The sequence below is a fragment of the Propithecus coquereli genome, unplaced genomic scaffold, assembly GCF_000956105.1.
Source record: "Propithecus coquereli isolate 6110/MARCELLA unplaced genomic scaffold, Pcoq_1.0 Scaffold25, whole genome shotgun sequence".
In the NCBI taxonomy this organism is placed as follows: Eukaryota; Metazoa; Chordata; class Mammalia; order Primates; family Indriidae; genus Propithecus; species Propithecus coquereli.
The window spans coordinates 6,789,398-6,808,069 of record NW_012148063.1 but is presented as its reverse complement, the minus strand read 5'-3'; the positions used below and the strand labels follow the sequence as shown (position 1 = coordinate 6,808,069).

At 42.2% G+C, this 18,672-nt stretch overlaps 2 protein-coding genes across 3 annotated transcripts in view; one reads left to right on the top strand and one right to left on the bottom strand.

Moving 5' to 3' along the window:
* The window catches only part of TULP4 (tubby like protein 4), a 158,604-nt gene that overhangs the window by 30,389 nt on the left and 109,543 nt on the right, over positions 1–18,672 (bottom strand). For both annotated transcript variants that reach the window (XM_012646853.1, XM_012646852.1), the window contains exons 5-6: positions 18,119–18,253; positions 10,712–10,878 (exon numbers count right to left, since the gene is read on the bottom strand). In XM_012646853.1, the coding sequence (XP_012502307.1) occupies positions 10,712–10,878; positions 18,119–18,253 (302 nt within the window). The remainder of the gene's footprint in view (positions 1–10,711; positions 10,879–18,118; positions 18,254–18,672) is intronic.
* Positions 2,255–4,209, top strand: LOC105812359 (DDB1- and CUL4-associated factor 13-like). Its single transcript, XM_012646780.1, is given in 3 exon segments — positions 2,255–2,260; positions 2,739–3,509; positions 3,511–4,209. Coding segments are annotated over 3 exon segments (1,380 nt in total). The 3' UTR covers positions 4,114–4,209.

Below are 18,672 nucleotides of genomic sequence, written 5' to 3'. Positions count from 1 at the left end.
CTGTCTTAGAGGAAATGCACCTAAGAGGGGGGATGTGTCACGTTTGTACAAGCGTGTGCGAAAACAGTTCACTTTAAAACAGACCAAGTAGGTGATCAGTCACCATCAAATTGTGCTGGCTGGAGCCACAGACAGTTATAATGGTTTGGCCACCAGCTAAGTTGCAGTAATAAAAGCTAGCTCAGGGCCGGGCACGGTGGCTCACGCCTGTAATCCTAGCACTCTGGGAGGCCGAGGCGGGCGGATTGTTTGAGCTCAGGAGTTCAAGACCAGCCTGAGCAAGAGTGAGACCCCGTCTCTACTAAAAACAGAAAGAAATGATCTGGATAACTAAAAATATACAGAAAAAATTAGCCGGGCATGGTGGCACATGCCTGTGGTCCCAGCGACTCGGGAGGCTGAGGCAGTAGGATCGCTTGAGCCCAGGAGTTTGAGGTTGCTGTGAGCTAGGCTGACGCCACGGCACTCACTCTAGCCAGGGCAACAGAGTGAGACTCTGTCTCAAAAAAAAAAAAAAAGCTAGCTCAGGATTCAGTGAGCCAAATCTCAGTTTTAAATGAACACAACCATTCTTGTATATTGTAAGCAGGTAATACCCACACAGGATGTTCTAATCTATTTACAGCAAATAATGGGAAAAGCACAACCATGGCAGCTTCGTGAGAACAGGGAGCTACTCAACAAAAGGACACAAAAGTATGTTTGCCGTAGGATTCTCCTTCGAGAGCACAGAAGTCCACGACCATAAATGCAATCACTTATTCGACTTTTCAGTTCCCATACCTATCTTCTTCCTCCTCCTCCTCTCCTAATTTTTTACCCAAATAATGCATATCAACAGCCAAACCTTACAGAATATAGGGTGACTCCCCACCAAACAACTTGCCTTTAATGCCAGAAGTCCATAAAACAAAACAAAAAAACTCAGGCCCAAATTACAGAAGCCTGTAAACTTTAGTCAGTAGTGTTAACACAAAATCTGTTAGCAGATTTTCAGATATGCAAGTATGTACAGAGAGGCACAGCTAACAAGATAAGTTACCGCAGTTTAAATTACAACACGTAGGATGGAAAGGAAAATAAATTATAGTATATTTTCTTACAAGAGCTTCAGCCACAGGTATTGCTGTTACAAGTAAATCAAGAGAATCAATTTTAAAGCTGATGCTGCTCCAAGTCTGTACCAGGCAATGGCTTTGTGTGCGATAACCTACAATTTAATTAACTTGGAAATAAATTATCCAATCTAAATTATATTTAGTTCTTTTTATAAGCAGACCAATAAATTGCCTAACTTCCTTCCGCTATAAAAATGTCCCTGCCTTTGGACTCTTTGAATAGCACAGCATAGATCACATGTGATTTTAGAATCATTGCAGATAACAGTTAGTGCCAAATATAATTAATATTGTACTTGATCTTCAATGGCATCATTATTTGACTTTATATTATTGAGGCAATTTTTTCAATGGTTGAAATGGACCCTCAAATGAAAAAAGAATCAATAATTTATTAAAATGCTGAGACATGTAGGGATATTTTTCCCCAAAGGAAGATCAGTCAAGCCCCTCTCTTATCTCTTGAGCCCAAATAGCTTAAATTCAAGGCCTACATTAGTCTTATGTGTAACTGACGAGAATGTCTGCAATGGTGAAGGCCATCAACCCTCTACTACATTCTAGGCACAGTGAAGGTCAGAAAAATGGAGGAAACATGGTCTCTGACCTCAAGAAAATAAGACAAATAGGGGGAAAAGTCTAATACTTGCCAGAGGTATTATGAACCCCAAGGGTTCACAGAGAAGAGGGGCTGCAATCTGTTGGGCAGATTTTTTAAAAGCGTAACTGAGCTGAGGAGGATGGATCTCCTGAGCTAAATTGGCAGGAAGGGACATTCTCTGCAGAGGGGACAGGACACAGGAAGGAAGGGGGCCCTAAGTCAGACAATCATGGACAATGCTGAGTGTACTTGGAGTGTGTTCCAGCACTTGAATTCACAAATATTCTAATAAACACAAAAGCCTTATGAACTCAGAAAGAGCTGAAAATTCCCATCCTCTCCTCCCTGCCATTCAACTGGCCAGAGATGGAACACCAGCACCAGCTCTGATCACGAAGGGCACATGGCCTCCTGGCTCCAATAGGCAACAGAAAGACTAAAGAAAGCCTGTGTTGACACCAGTCCACTCATAAACCCACCAAAAAGTATTTCCTTGGCTCCTACTGTGTCCCAGGCAATGCACAGCAGTAGGACCATGACTGTAATCAAGGTTATCTCACCTTCAATCCTAAATCCACAGGGACTCTAATATCTGTGCTTATTTTGCCACATACCCTGGCCTCACACTAATGGCCGCAACTCTAGTCTACTCCAGCTCTTTCCCGGGCTCATTTAGAACAACTTCGCTTCTAAAATAGGAATTTAAAATTCCTATCCAACTGCAGATTCCCATTGTGTTTTTATCACTTCCTCTTAAACACATCTCTTCATGACTTCACGCCTCCCAGCCTCAGGTCATGGAGTATCCAGCCAGCCAGATTCCATGGCCACCCATTTCCATAACATCCTCAGCAGTTCCCTAGGTTCCTTCCATTTTTGGGGTCTTTTTGCTACACTAACCTTTCCAATTCCTAATTTTAGGCAATCTGTATTGCTTCTGACACTAGGATTGTGGTGAAGGTGTGGACAGCATGGACTCCCTCTTTAAAATCGTGCCATCCGGGAATCCAGCCTGAAAGAAGAGATCGTGGAGTCAGGGAGGAAGAGCCGCCAAGACAAAGGTGAAGATGCTGAGCCGGAATCCAGACAACTATGTCCGCGAAACCAAGTTGGACTTACAGAGAGTTCCGAGAAACTATGATCCTACCTTGCATCCTTTTGAGGTCCCACGAGAATATGTAAGAGCTTTAAATGCTACCAAACTGGAACGGGTATTTGCAAAACCATTCCTTGCTTCCCTGGATGGTCACCGAGATGGAGTCAATTGCTTGGCAAAGCATCCAAAGAGCCTGGCTACTGTCCTTTCTGGTGCATGTGACGGAGAGGTTAGAATTTGGAACCAGACTAAACAAAAATGTATTCGTGCAATACAAGCATATGAAGGTTTTGTACGAGGAATGTGTACTCCCTTTTGTGGGACTTCTTTTTTTACTGCTGGTGATGACAAAACAGTGAAGCAGTGGAAAATGGATGCACCAGCATATGGAGAAGAGGAAGAGCCATTGCATACAATATTAGGAAAGACAGTGTATACTGGAATTGATCATCACTGGAAAGAAGCTGTTTTTGCCACATGTGGACAGCAAGTGGATATTTGGGATGAGCAAAGAACCAGTCCTATATGTTCAATGACCTGGGGATTTGACAGTATAAGTAGTGTTAAATTTAACCCAATTGAGAGATTTCTTTTGGGAAGCTGTGCCTCTGACAGGAATATAGTACTATATGATATGAGGCAATCTACCCCTCTGAAAACGGTTATCTTAGATATGAGAACAAACACAATCTGTTTGGAACCCTATGGAAGCTTTCATTTTTACTGCAGCAAATGAAGATTACAACTTATATACTTTTGATATGCGTGCGCTAGACACTCCTGTAATGGTTCATATGGATCATGTATCTGCAGTGTTTGATGTGGATTACCCTCCCACTGGGAAAGAGTTTGTGTCTGCTAGTTTTGATAAATCTATTCGAATCTTTCCTGTGGACAAGAGTCGAAGCAGGGAAGTCTATCACACAAACCGAATGCAACATGTTATCTGTGTAAAATGGACTTCTGACAGCAAGTACATTATGTGTGGATCTGATGAAATGAACATTCGTCTGTGGAAAGCTAATGTTTCTGAAAACTTGGGTGTGCTTACATCACGAGAAAAATCAGCCAAGGATTATAACCAGAAGTTGAAGGAGAAATTTCGACATCATCCTCATATAAAACGTATAGCTCGTCATCGACATCTACCAAAATCTATCTACAGCCAGATTCAGGAACAGCGCATCATGAAAGAAGCCCGTCGACGAAAGGAAATACATTGTCTCAAACACAGCAAACCTGGATCTGTACCAATTGTATCAGAGAAGAAGAAACACGTAGTGGCAGTTGTGAAATAATATTTGATATTCCTAACAATCCTGACATATAATTATTTGCTATTTTTGATTTGAGAACTCTAGAAATAAAAGTACTGGGTCTAGTTTAGTTGCAAACATTTCATTTATATGTGTAGAGCTTTATTGTTGCTCATTTTACCTACCCTGAAAAATTATCTGTAAAGGTGGCCTGGTTGATAAGATTGTTTTATCCTTAATCTATTTTCTTCTTTCATTGACGAATACAATATTTGCAACTAACTTATAGTTTTCTGTTAGAAATTACAGATATGCTTTCTCCCTGACCTATTATTATAGACACTGTACATTTGAATTTATTAAATACATAAGACCAAAAAAAAAAAAAATCGTGCCATCCGGCTCCAGCTGGGACCCCGTTTCAGCTTAGTATCTCCAACGGCTTGTGCGTGGCCCCACGGCACTGATGCCAAGTCTCCCCTGTGCTTTCCATCCTGCCTTTAGTTGGCTGAGAAGATAGAAATTATCCTAAAATGTGTGCTTTGGCTCCCTCCTTTCCCTAAAGATCCTTTGTCTCTTTCTTCCATCTCTCCCTCCTGCATCTCTCTTCCTGAGTAACCTCCCCACTGTGCTCAAACCCACAGCTTCCAACCTGCACTGGGCCCTTGCTCCATGCTGTTCGTTCTTTTGCTTCCTCATTTCTTCTTTTTGCCCCAAAGCCTTATTATTTGCTTATACACATGGTCTCTCCATCTCAGGTTACCACCCTCCCATCGCCTTCCGCACACCCTGTCCAAAGTCACTTGTATTTGGTGCCTCGACTTCTCTACTAGCTGCTTTGTCACCAAGTCTTGATCTTGGCTGCTGCAGCTTCACCTCTAGCACCCAGAACAACACTTGGCACACAGATGGCTCAGTAAAGACTGACTGAATGAATGAATCGTTTACAATGTGACTCCCATCACTATTCTTCTACTGAGACCATTCTGGCTTTAGAGCCTCCAAATCCAATTTTTCGTGTCTGCATCCAACTGTTGTTCTCTTTCTTGACATGTTTCCTTTAACAGTTCTTTATGATGTTTCTCTTCCAGCTCCTTCTTCCTTCTGCTACGTGCTAAGTGAAGGCTGTTACTCTACCATCCCAAGTTTATGCTGGCCCTTTCCTCATGTCTCCTTCTCTCCAGTCATTCCCTCAGCATTTAATACAGCCCATTTCTCCAACTACGGCTTCTACGCAAATGAGTCCAGATCTTGATCTTCAACCCTATCTCTTGCCTGAGTTCCAGTCCCACATCTCCTACTGTCTGCCACACCCAGACCTGTGGCTGGGACCTGTAACTAAAATGGTCTGCTTTTATTGCTAGTGGCATCCTTCTCCTGGGCGTCAAGCAGCCAAATCCCTACCATATCTCTGATCCTGTCTCCTCCACTCTATTTGCACTGTCCTGGTTTTCCTTCCTCATTCTTTTGGGCTGGGATTATGGCAACAATACTGCTGGATCAGTCTTCCCAAAGGCCTGCCTTGCCTCTCCCTTGCTTGTATGATGTCTAAACATCTTGGCTAGTGCTATGGTCTGAAAGTGAACCTCTGAAGTTCTTGTTGAACCTAACCCCCATTGTGGTGGTCTTAAGATGGGGCCTTTGGAAAGTGATTAGGTCATGAGGGTTCCACCCTCAAGAACGGGATCAGTGCCCTTATAAAAGAGGTCGAAGGGAAGTGCCTCCCCGCTTTGCCCTCTTACACCTCATGAGGATGAAAGAACAAGGTGCCACCTATGGAGCAGCCAGTGACACTCACCTGACACTAAATCTACCGGAGCCTTGATCTTGGACTTCCCAGCCTCTAGAACTGTGAGAAATAAATTTCTATTATTTATAACTCACCTAGTCTAAAGTATTTTATTACAGCAGCCCAAACAGACTGAGACAGCCACACAGTCAAGAACTGATACACCTGGTCCTAAAGCACTTTTCTAGTCTTATTTCCTGTTGTTGCCCTTCATATAACCCATGCTGTAGTCAAACTATATTCTATTTCTAAAAGTAATTTTTTATTAGTTTTTTTCCTTTTTTTAAGAAATCATGCTATGATTGCCAGTTGCTAAAGAAACCAAGAGAAACAAATGGCAAATAATTTTAAGTTATCTGATCCCTGGGAATTGCATAACTCACCAAGCAATGCACAGCAATAAGATGGGCAATCCTAAGGCTCATTAATTAATTCAACTAGTATTTGCCAAGAGTCTATCATGAGCCAGATACTGTTATAAGCATGGTGCAAAGCCTGGAAGAGTAGGCACCTGGTACAACTGAGGAAAAGTCCAGAATGGCAGGGTCAGAGGAGGATGGAGTGGTGAGAGCTAATTCTACAGAGGATGGAGGGCCAGCTTATGGTGGTCCCTTTAAGGATCAATAGATTTTTTGACTTTATCCTGTGGGCTGTAAGAAGCTACTGATCTTACTTGTGATTTTACAAAAATGACTGGGGCTGCAAAGTGAAGAATAGTTTGGAAGGGAAAGGTGTGGCTCAAACACTGCAGGTGAGATGACAGTGGCTTAGACTAAGGTGGTGGCTAATGCAGACAAAAGGATGTAGACACTGAGATATTTGGGAGATAAAAATATCCACTGGGATTCTGTGGATAAAGAAATGACCCAAAAAAAGAGTCACGGCTGACTGTGGCTTCTGGCTTGAGCAGCTGATAGATGGATGGGCCACGACCTGGACGAGGAGTGTATTTTTGCGGTGGATTATTCTGAGGTTTGAGCATGTTGAATTTACAAGGCTTATGAGATGGCTAATGGGTTTGTGAAGTAGACAGTTGGATCTACACAGGTCTCTTTCCTAGGCTTCAGACCTTTAGAAAGATAATAATTAAAACTGTAGGAGTTGTTGAAATTGCTTGAGGAATGCTGAGTGAGATCAGAGGAAAGACCAGGCAGAGCTGAAAAAATACCCACAAATAGCAGGTGTAAGACTTCTTTCCCCCAAGTTATCACAGCACCAGGCAAACAGTTCTACTTCAAAATTTAAAGCATTCATTCCTTTATAATTACTTGTCTGTCTTCCTTAACTAGCTTCTGAGTTTCCAAGAGGCATGGCATGGATTGTGTCTTCCTTGCTCAGCTCCGAAATACCAGTGGCTTAAAGCTCAGTGCCAGCCTCACAGTAGCCCCTCAAAATATGTGTGCTGAATGCTTGAATGAGTGAACGAATACACTTATTTGCCCAAGAAGATATTACATTGTCAAAAGATTTAAATCCTATTTAAATCCTATAACTTAACACAGAAAACAAATAACCTGATTAAAAAATGGGCAAAGGACTTGAATAGACAATTCTCCAAAGAAGATAAGCAAATGGCCAGTAAGTCTATGAGGAGGTGATCAACATCACTAATCTTTAGGAAAAGGCAGATCAAAACCACAATGAGATACCACTTCACACCCAACAGCATGGTTACTAGGAAAAAGATCGCAGAAAATAACAAGTGTTAGTGAGGACATGGAGAAACTAGAATCCTTGCAATGTTGGTGAGAATGTAAAACGGTGCAGCCGCTACGCAAAAGAGTATGACAGTTCCTCACAAAATTAAAAATAAAATTACCATATGCTAAAGCAATTTCACTTCTGGGTACATATCCAGAAGAATTAAAAGCAGGGTCTCAAAGAGATATCTGTACACCCATGTTCATAGCAGCATTATTCACAATAGTCAAAAGATGGAAGGAACCTAAATGTCCATCAATGAATGAATGGGTAACCAAAATGTGGTATACACATACAACGAAATATCTTTCAGCCTTACAGAGAAAAAAATTCTGAGACATGCTACAACATGGATGAACCTTGAGGAAATTATGCTAATGAAATAAGCCAGTCACAAAAAGATAAATATTGTATAATTTCACTTACGTAAGGTTTGTAGTGACAAACTCCTAGAAAAAGATAGTAGAATGGTGGTTGCCACAGACTGGGGAGGAGGGAAACAGGTAGTCGTTGTATAATGGCTATAGCGTTTTAGTTTTGCAATATGAGAAAGTTCTCGTTGAACTTACGAGAAAGATTGATTGCACAATACATATGAAATTAAATAATTCAAACTTGAAATAATTCAAACCTAAAGCTGTTAGAAACTTTAAATTATTCCGAGCCTTGAGAGGAACATGGCTGTGTAGCCTGAGTCATGTGGCGTGCAGCTGCAACTCCTGCCTTTTTCTCCCCTGTAATAATTAAGATCAAATGTTGCCAGAAATAAGACCCCCTCAGATCACTGCCCCTCTTCATGGAGTAATAAAGTAATCTTCCTTGGAATGTAGCATTCTGTAACTAATCAAATCATTGTAATGTATGCACTGGTCTCATAAGGAAAATGCTGTAATCCTGCTAAAATTTCTCGGTCTCTGCCTATGGAAGTGAAATCTTAACTTCTCCATTTTGGAATGCTGACCCCATTCGTTTGGAGTTGGTGTCTCCCACACGGTCATCCTCAAATTTTGTGCTCAAAATCTCTATAAACTAAAATCCTAAGGTCCTCCCAACCCCTGCTGACTGAACAAACACCCCAGTGGCCAAGGGGACCTAAGAAAAACCTTAAAACTGAGTTCCCAGCCACGAAGGGAAGGGAGGTTGAACCACCCCCTTATTCCTCCCTTTCGGCGTTTAGACTAATTGCAAACTGGACCCAAGGCCATGCAAAGCAAAGGTGAAGTCACACCTGCTGGCCATCAATTTGCTTGACAGACCACTTTGAGTATATTGTGGCTTGCTCTGATCAACCGACCCTCTTATCTTAACTTAGGCTTCCTTTCTACTGACTCCAAGTCTTCAGACCAAGCTTCATTTATGCAGCCAATTACAAATCAAAGAATCTCTGAACCCACCTATAAGCCATAAGCTCCCGCTTTGAGATGTCCCACCTTTTTGGGCCAAATCAATGTATACTTTCTATGTATCAATGTATGATTTTACCTGCAATTCCTGTCTCCCTAAAATGTATAAAACCAACTGTAACCTCACCCCCTCAGGACCAGCTACTCAAGGCTTCTTGGGTGTAGCTCCCCAGGCCATTGGTCACTCAATATTTAGCTCAGAATAAAACTCTTTAAATAATTTTATAGAGTTTGGGTTTTTTCTGTTAGCAACTCTGTATTTAATATTTTAGAATCTCATTATTTAGGGTTGACAAATATACTTAATACTACTGAACTGTGCACTTAAAAATAGTTAAGATGCTGAATTTTATGTTATGTGTATTTTACCGCAATTAAAAGAATATTTAAATATTTAAGTAATTAGTACCTTCATCTAATTACAAGTTTCCCCAAATCTGGTATACCTGCCTCTCTGGTGAACTGCGTGAGGTTAGACCGTAAGAAGATTCTTGCTTGTTATCACCTCCACCAGTTGTCAACTCCCTCCCAGACCTGTCTGTTCCACTCTGTTGAGAATTTCATCCTCCACTACAACTGACCCAGAAATGGACTGGTCTAAAGATTTTTGGGAAATAAGAACAAATAGAAAGGGGCCCACCTGTGCATACTTTCTTAAAGATTTTTAAGCTTTTTTTTTTTTTTTAACTTTTTGTTTAATAATAATTTAGTTAAAATGTAAACGTACATCACTGGCCTAACATAAAATCAGAGTGTGATGGGTTCAGGACATGCCAGCCCAAAATATGACTGTAGGAGACCAGAATAAGCCACACCAAATATGCCTCCTAGGCATACGGATAATTGTGAGCTGGTTATTTTGAGAAACTGCAGACACAGGGCAAGCTCTGAAAAGTTACCCTGTTGTAAGAGAAATTTATATCTATAAAGGAAATCTGCATTTGTGAGCGTGTTTCCATCTCTCCACCAGGTGGAGAAGGATGACTGAATTGCCTGGAGACTCTTACTCAAGGGAGCAGGCATGGGCTTCAATCTGAGAACAAACCTCACCCAGGTTTTGGGAGATTTCTCTAAACCAGGCCTTTTGCCATACCTTTCTTTCTGCATTTCAGCAAAGCGTTTAAGCCTGAAGTCTAAGACAAGCTTTTGAGATGCTCTCTACAGATTTACTCATTTCTCTGGGTTAACTCCCATGTATACAGGAGGTGTACGTGTTATTAAATTTCCGTTTTTGTTTTTCTCTTGTTAATCTGTCTTTTGTTACAGGGAAGCTCAGCTGAGAACTCACAAAGGGTAGTGGGGAAAATTATTTTTCCTCCCCTACAAGTGAACACATGAAGATTCAGCACTCACTTCTGAAAGTTTCTCCTTTCTACTCCAGACTGAAGATAAACATCAGCTTACTCTGCTGATTCACTATCCACTCACTTGACTGGGAAATGGAACAAGGCACTCGGGTTAAAAAGCAAAAACTGCTTTTCCCCTTATTGCTCCTGGTTTACAAACCACAATTTAATTGAGGTAAAAAAAAAGATTAAAATAAAATTTGTCAAAGATCATTACAGTAAGTATAATCTACTCATGAGTATTTAACAGAAACTGGGGGGGGGAGGGGGGAGGGAATACCAGCATAGTAGTGTCATTTCTTGAAAGCAGGCCGTGATGAAAATGTACCTACTTCTTAGGAATATGCTCACCTGCATAGGTGTGTGCTCAGCTGTGCAAGTATGTCTTAGGATGTGCTCACCTGCACAAGTGTGTCCAGTGTGAAGATGTGCTCCCCACGAACATTGTAGAACTTGACCATGGCACTCTTCAGAAGGGGACCGTTGGCAAGCTCACCAAGCTGGGCCTGCCGTTCCATCCCAGCGACTGCCAGTAAGTCCCCCTGTGTGCACCACTGGGCCACCACCTCTGAAATCCCAAAGAAGAAATGGTCAGCACAAGGACATGGCACTCTCTCTACTATCACTCAGCAAGGCTACTGTTTGTTTTCAGTAGTTTAAAACGTAGAGACTCTAAGCAAATACAACAGTGGTTTCCCTTTCTCTGAAGGAAATAAGGACCTATTTCTCTAAAGACAATACAGACTCTATTAAAAACAGGTGTTCGTTACATAAATGGGGGATTGCAGCTCCCCTGAAACCTAACTAAATCAGGCAGAAACTTAGATGTAATAAAGCTGGCATGTTAAATATCTATCTCCAATACCAGCACTTCCATAATGAGTCTTGTACAACTTATTTTTAGAAAAAGCCAAATAATAAAACCTACAACTGTACATGATATAAGTGCTCATTCCACTGCTGTGTCCTCCACTCCCAGGTATGATTCAGATAATTTATAAATGCTAAGAGTAAAAAATAAATCAAAAGCAAAGCCTAAGTTTACATTCATTTGATCTTTGGGCACCACTGGGAAGATACGCTCAGATAAGGGATGTACATGCACATGAGAACCCTAACTGTTATTCAACATTTGATGACCTTGTAGGGGCTAAGAAAAGAAGAAAAATACTCCTGCTGGGTGGCAGTACTGTTAGAGAACTTTCCACATGGAGAGTCAGTGCCCATCTACAAGCCATTCAGTGCCTAGAAGAAAAGGCTATTAAATGGTTTATCTTATCTCAATGTGAGTTTTATTTATTTCTTGCTGGTAAAAAGAAGCTCTTAGTACTAACAAGATTTATGGCATTTTTTCTTCTCCCTCAGGACCCTAAAACCATAATCTAGTTTATACAGAGATCTCTGAAATCTAGAACTAAGTGGCCCATTTTGCAGAGAAGCTGGAGGGAATTTGAAGAAAACGCTCTGCCACGACGGGCACAGATTTGAGAGCTGGGGCCAGAACTCAGCAGCTCCCAGGCTTCCTCAGCCCACAGGTGACCACAACATCCCTCTTAGTCACATGTGGTCATGATTCTGATGCTACCATCAGTACATTCTGAGGTCACTGATGTTCTTTGATTTCCGTTGAAAACTGGAGCATGTTCCCTGGAGCAAGATGGTCTTCCGTAGAATTTGTTCATTAAGTTAGCCACAGAACAGAAGCTCAGGGGACAAAGAGGGCCGAGACAAAGCCATTACAAACACAAATGGAAATACCTCCAGCAATCTGGAATAGTCAAAGCATGGATAAGAGGTTCCCCCCCCCATTTTTTCTAATAAAGGGATATGATAAAGTTGAGTCCAAACCAGGAAATGAAAACTCATATAAAAGCATTAAGTGAATATCCTGGGGAGCATGTCTGTGAAGGCGGGAGGGACAGCTAGAGGATGTGTGCATACGCGCACGGTGCTCCGGACACTCAGGGCCTGGACCCACCTTGAGCAAAACCTGGTCACAGCCATGAGACTGAAATGACCTCTCCGACAGCAGCTTTGGGTACACAAGGAAACCAGAAGGGGAAGCAACTAACATCAACACGCAAAGAGGTAACAAATATGCCACAGTCTAAGGTTTCTTAAGATAGAAATGTCACCGTAATGTTGTAGAAATAAAGATGACAGCGCTGATTCCAAGGCTCCTCGCCGGACCTGCTTTGGTTACTAGGCCATTCTTTTATTTATTTTTAAAACAGAATTCTCTGAATTGTGTCACAAGGTAGACAGGGACAGATCAAGTAAACCCTGGGCACCCAGGGGGCTCTGTTTACTAGACAGGTAAGAATGAGACCAAATGTTTGTGAGCAAACTCTCTGAGACTTCTCTAATGCAGCTGCAGTTACACGGAGACAGCTGTCCCCTGCGAAGGTAAGTCACTCTGATAAAAAGGAATAAATTCCATACAAATAATGCCATTTCTTGTTCTGGTGATTACAGATTTAGTAGCATCAAGGGATACAGTAACAGATGTGCGCTCCTCTGACATTTCCCATAAACCAGCCCTGATCGCAGGATGGCACACCAGTCACCAGGGAAACAGGCTATCGCCTGAAACCCTGACACAAGCACTTCAGGAGTGGGACTGAGAAAGAACAGCCTTGAACTGTTCAATGTCAACATGAGTACTCTCCAGGAGCTGAATTCCTAGGGTTGGAGATAAAAATTCTCATAAATAATTAGAAAATGAAAGTAAAAGCAAACATACACTCGATTTCTAGATGTTACTACGATGAAGAAAGGAAGGACATAAAAGCCTTGCTATGCTCAGGACAGAATTTTTCTGTTTCAGAAATTTTTTATAAACTATGTCTGTCTTATTTTAAAAAATAATCCCCAATATCTTTGCCCAGGGTTTCAGTAATAATTTTGTATGTTTGAATCTCTAACAATTTTTTTTATTTTTTATTTTTTTTGAGACAGAGTCTCACTGTGCTGCCCAGGCTAGAGTGCCGTGGCATCAGCCTAGCTCACAGCAACCTCAAACTCCTGGGCTCAAGCGATCCTACTGCCTCAGCCTCCCGAGTAGCTGGGACTACAGGCATGTGCCACCATGCCCGGCTAATTTTTTTTTCTATATATTTTTAATTGTCCAATTAATTTCTATTTTTAGCAGAGACGGGGTCTCGCTCTTGCTCAGGCTGGTTTCGAACTCCTGAGCTCAAACAATCCGCCCGCCTCGGCCTCCCAGAGTGCAACAATTTGTTTTAGACTACAACCTAAAAGGAAGCAGCTAATGCTCTACTCAGTAGCCCTCCTTCCACCTTTCCTGAAGCTCTTGGCGTGGAGTGTCCAGCGCTTCCCATGCAGGGATACAGGGAGTTCCAAAGCAGAGAAGTCGTCCATCCTCCTGAAGCACCTATTTTTCTCACTGATTTTGGGGTGTGTTTGGGTTTTTGGCCTCTTATATATTTTACACAAAGAAAATCAGCAGATGTACACTATTCTACTTCAGCCAGTCTTATGGGTCTTTTTTGGTAAAAGCCTAGAAAGTCATTTATAGCCAGAGATAATGAAAATTTGGTTCTATTGTGTTAACAAGAAGGCGTTTGGTGGTATTAGTGCTGGGTCAAAAAGAGGCAGCCAAGTTTTAATAGGAAAAAAGGGGTGCTCTCATCAAATACCACAGATATTGCAGCTAACGGTTCCTTTGTCCCTTAGATTGCCATGTCAATGATTTACCTTTTCATTAGTCATTAGGTACTCATGTGCGTGGGCGCATGTGTGTGTGCGCATGCACGCGTGTGTACACATGTGCATGTGGGGGAGAGGAAACAAATTAATTAGCAAAATGTGTGATGGTAAAACAACAGGCAAATTTTTTTTCTTTAAGAAGTGTGTCTGAAAAGAACAACTGTATGGTCAATCAATAGCTTATGTTATTTTAATGAACCAATATAAAAAAAAAAGGAAGTGTGTCTTTAGTGAGCACAGAAAGGCCTGAAAAGAAGGGCATGTATTCAGCGAAGACGATGGTGACGAGTCGGTATCAGGCCAGCCGCAGGAGCAGACAACACCATGGGCTAAAACTAACCCACCTCAAAAATTCCTTGATTTTCTTAGTGTGTTCAATGAAATGATAAAAAGAGAATAATTCTGGAAAAAAAAAAAAACGGCAAACAAAGCCCAGGGGGTTTGAGTGCAGGAGGAGATGAGAAGCGCCTCTGAAGTCTGCTTTACCACTGAGACCTGACTGGCTTGGTGAGGGAATTTCTGGACTCGTGACTGAATTGTTTTCCTCAAGAAAGGGTCAAAGTCACAACAGAGGATAAAGATCCCAAGTAAAGTGAATCAATTCAGTACTATTGCGTGATGGACCGAAGTCCCCAAAGTGGAGTTACTCAGCAGACTTTCATCCATGGCAGAACTTCTACAGCTAACACCGCAAAAGCAAAATCAGACCCCCGCCAGCCTGGCCTCGGCCCCACATACAAATCTGCAGTGTAAATGAAGCATCTGCCTGATGCAGAAGAGGGCTGGTCACGGGACTAGGAGCTATTTGGGATCCTAAGTTCTTTTGCACATGACATAAATTACATGTTGGAGATCAACGAAAGAATCTCATGAGTCACCTTTCTTCCCTGGAAGAGTTCTTTGATGATTTTCCTTTGAGACAGCACCAGAGAAAACCAAGCGCATCTGAGACCTTTTCAGTCCACCTGTGAGATGAGTGACTGACCTGTCTGTGACACAGCAGATGACCCTGAGTGCCAACGATGACAGCATTCTGTTTATCTCTTCCCAGCATTCACTAACATAGTCCATAGGTAGCGGATAAAGAATAAATTACAAAAACAAAAACAATACTGCTGTTCATACCACATGTAAGACTGCGTCCTTAAAATATTCTGATACCAAGACAGAAAAGAGAAATTACCTACATATATCGCTGCTGGGACACAGAGAATGAGACCCCCAAGTACGATGCTCTGGCATGCTGAGCACTCTGAATTAAAAGAAACTGAAAGGCCTTAAGAAGCTGCCTTAGAACCAAAGACTTTCTAACCTTCTCTTCTTTCCCCCTTATTTTCCCAGCACAGAGAGAAACTCTCTCTGGAATTTTCATATCTGACAAAGGAAATTTCTTTCCAAAAGAAATGCAATTGTCTTAAGACTTTCCTCCCTAGGAAACTTATCGAATAACCAGGAAAGATTTAACCACTCCAGATAGACTTTTCATCTGTTCTGAGGGCAGCTCCAGGAGAGTGCCTGGGAGACTTTCTCTACATAACCAGACCAGCCTTTTTTTTTTTTTTTTTTTTTTTGAGACAGAGTCTCACTGTGTTGCCCAGGCTAGAGTGCCGTGGCATCATCCTGGCTCACAGCAACCTCAAACTCCTGGGCTCAAGCAATCCTTCTGCCTCAGCCTCCCAAGTAGCTGGGACTACAGGCATGCGCCACCACGCCCGGCTAATTTTTTCTATGTATTTTTAGTTGTCCGATTAATTTTTTTCTATTTTTAGTAGAGACGGGGTCTCGCTCTTGCTCAGGCTGGTTTCGAACTCCTGAGCTCAAACAATCCGCCTGCCTCAGCCTCCCAGAGAGCTAGGATTACAGGCGTGAGCCACCGCGCCTGGCCCAGACCAGCCTTTTTCATAGTGCAGTTCTGCCCCGCCCCGTCCCAAAACTTGCCAGTCCCATTGAGTTTCCTAAGAGAATCCTAATGTCTGCCTCCTGGGTCCACTCATTTCCCCTAAAAATCACTCACTACACGTTATAATCGCCTACTCCCTCCACCCCCATTTCCCTCTCCCCTGTGAAAAGGGTATATAAGCTTTAACCATCTGGCCTGTGAGTCTCATATTTTATATGGCTCCAGTGTTTACATATGTTAATAAATTTACATATCTTTTCTCCTACTAGTCAAGTGTCAGTCGCTTCAGGGAGCCTTCAGAGAGGCTGGAAGGGAAGCTTTTCCTCTGCTCCTACACAGACTGGGATGGCACCCAGTCCATTTCATTTTAATCTAACTTTCTGAAACTAGGAATAGGTGGTACAAAACCCTCTCCTCCCCGTGAAAGAGTAAACAATTAAAGTTTTAGATTAGATCTAGGCTTCTAGTTAGGTAATGACTAGAATGCTAAATTTGCCTGCATCTTTAGAATAAACCTCAAGAAAAAAAGGTTCGCATTTGGAAGGGCTACTTTGGGTTCCCTCCCCCATGTACCTCTCACGCGTTCCTGTTCTCATCCTGCACTTGTGGTTGGAATGCACTAGAAGTGCTTGCTCCAGTACAACTTGATTTGATAGGCACAGTACAAATGATACATTCAAGGAGTAAAAAATAAAGTTTCCATAAGCAAGATATTGAAAAATTAGAAGAATTCACCCAGTAAAGAATAAAAAGGAACTAAGTGGTAATTATATTATTTTCAGCCCGGACCAGATATTTGGTAGAGAACCAAGTTCAGGATTCCAGAACTAGAGGCAGGTTCTCAAAAAAATTAATAAACTTAAGGTTTGAAAATGGAATTTTGAAGAAAAGAAGTAGAGCCTAAATTAGTAAATAGATGAGAGACTTTATGATGACCATCCTTGTATTTTAGCTCCATGAAAAATAGAAGATCTAGAAAAGAATTTACAGAAAAGCACAAGGAATTTAAGTTCATCATTATCACAAAAAATACTTATTCGGCTCCTACTGGGACCTATTTGTAGTATAAAGAAGGACTTCTTCTACATAGTTCATGTCCCTCAGGAGTTTAGAGACTAAATAATCCCTTACAATTACAATTCTGAAACAGTAGAATGGGATACCCAAAAGAGGGAGTGTAATTTGCTTCTAAAAATACTCCATAGTTTTAAATAGAATTAATAAGTGCTTGAGGGGTATGGGGCAGCCATGATTCCTGCCAACCACCAGTTAGGTAGATGGACTTGATTCTTTACGCCTGGTCATTCCCGAATAATTCAGACTAGTAGGAGCAACATACGGCAGTGACTCTCTAGACTGATGACCAGCTTGGAACGACAGTAACCAGTTGTACCGAAGATGTCAGCTTGTCCTCCACCCCATGCAGATTACAGTAGGCCCCTTAATACCAAGGGCCAGAGGCAGCCTAGGAAGCGAATTTTTAAACTTTTCTACACTGCACCATTCAGTTCTGGAGACAGATTGTTTTTCCAAAGAAGTCACCAGGGTCACAACATTAGTAGTACTCCTTAACTGCAAAATTCAGAACATCCTGAATGCCTACGTCCACCGATTTTATCCCAAGATAACAACACTTCCTAACACCTATCAGGAAAGCACCAGCATTTGACTGCTGCCCTCCACATCAGTGCCTCAGTCTGGTGACTGTGGGCCCTCCACAAGTCTTTCAAGGTAACTTTATTGCACAATGATCAGTTCCTTAATGAGCCTGCCAGATTCTTAAAATTACAGGGGCTTCTGTGTAAATGACATCTTGGGTACCATCTGCTGCCTCAGGAACGGCAGGTGCTGCAGTCCAGTTATCGTGCAGACACAGTGTAAGCCAGATGCAAACACACCAGTACACCTGAGAGAGCGTCACTCTTGCTGAAGCAAGGAAAAGAGCAGGGTAAGATGAAAACTGAATGTCAGGAACCCCTCCTCAAGACAAGACTACATATCGACTTGTCAGATAAGCAGAGGAGCTAAGGGTAAGTGACCTCAGTTAACGGACTCCACTAAGCCTAGGAAGGGTCACTGCAAGGACAGAAATCATTCAGTATTGGGTGCACGACACCACCTGGAAGGTACACACGCACAGGGCTGCTCTGTGGGGATGGGCGTGTGCAGCGTTCCGTACCTTTCAGCCCTGAGCGGATGACAGTGGGCGACAAGTCATCGTAGTTGTTCATTAAGCTGATATCTCCCGAGGTGAAGCTGACGGTGAGCAGAGGCTTGATGTTCTGCACCGGGATGGGGTACGCTGCTGGGCCATCTGCAGAACACAAGTGTCGAGTGAAAAGGAGGCAACAAGTATACGCTCCAAATCCAGGTACCCAAGGCTGCAGTCCTGTGTGGTGCCTTAAAAATTGCCTGAGAATGCAGATGTGACTCTGGATTGGGGTGTTACCAAACAAGGCAAGCATTCTACATCGGGGACCACACGAGGGCCAGCAGGAGGACACTAACAGAGAACCCTGGACTGAGAAGCAGGACAGGGGAGACACAGCCCTGGAGGCAACTGCAGGGTGCTGAGAATATGTGTGAAAGGTTATTGATTCGTATGTTAGTGAGTTATGTGTTCCTAACGATGTATAAATGTAAATTATTTTTGTTATATAACATACAAGGACAGTGGGAAGCGAGATGAATGTGGGGTTTTTTTTTTTTTTTTTTTTTTTAAAACAAAGAATT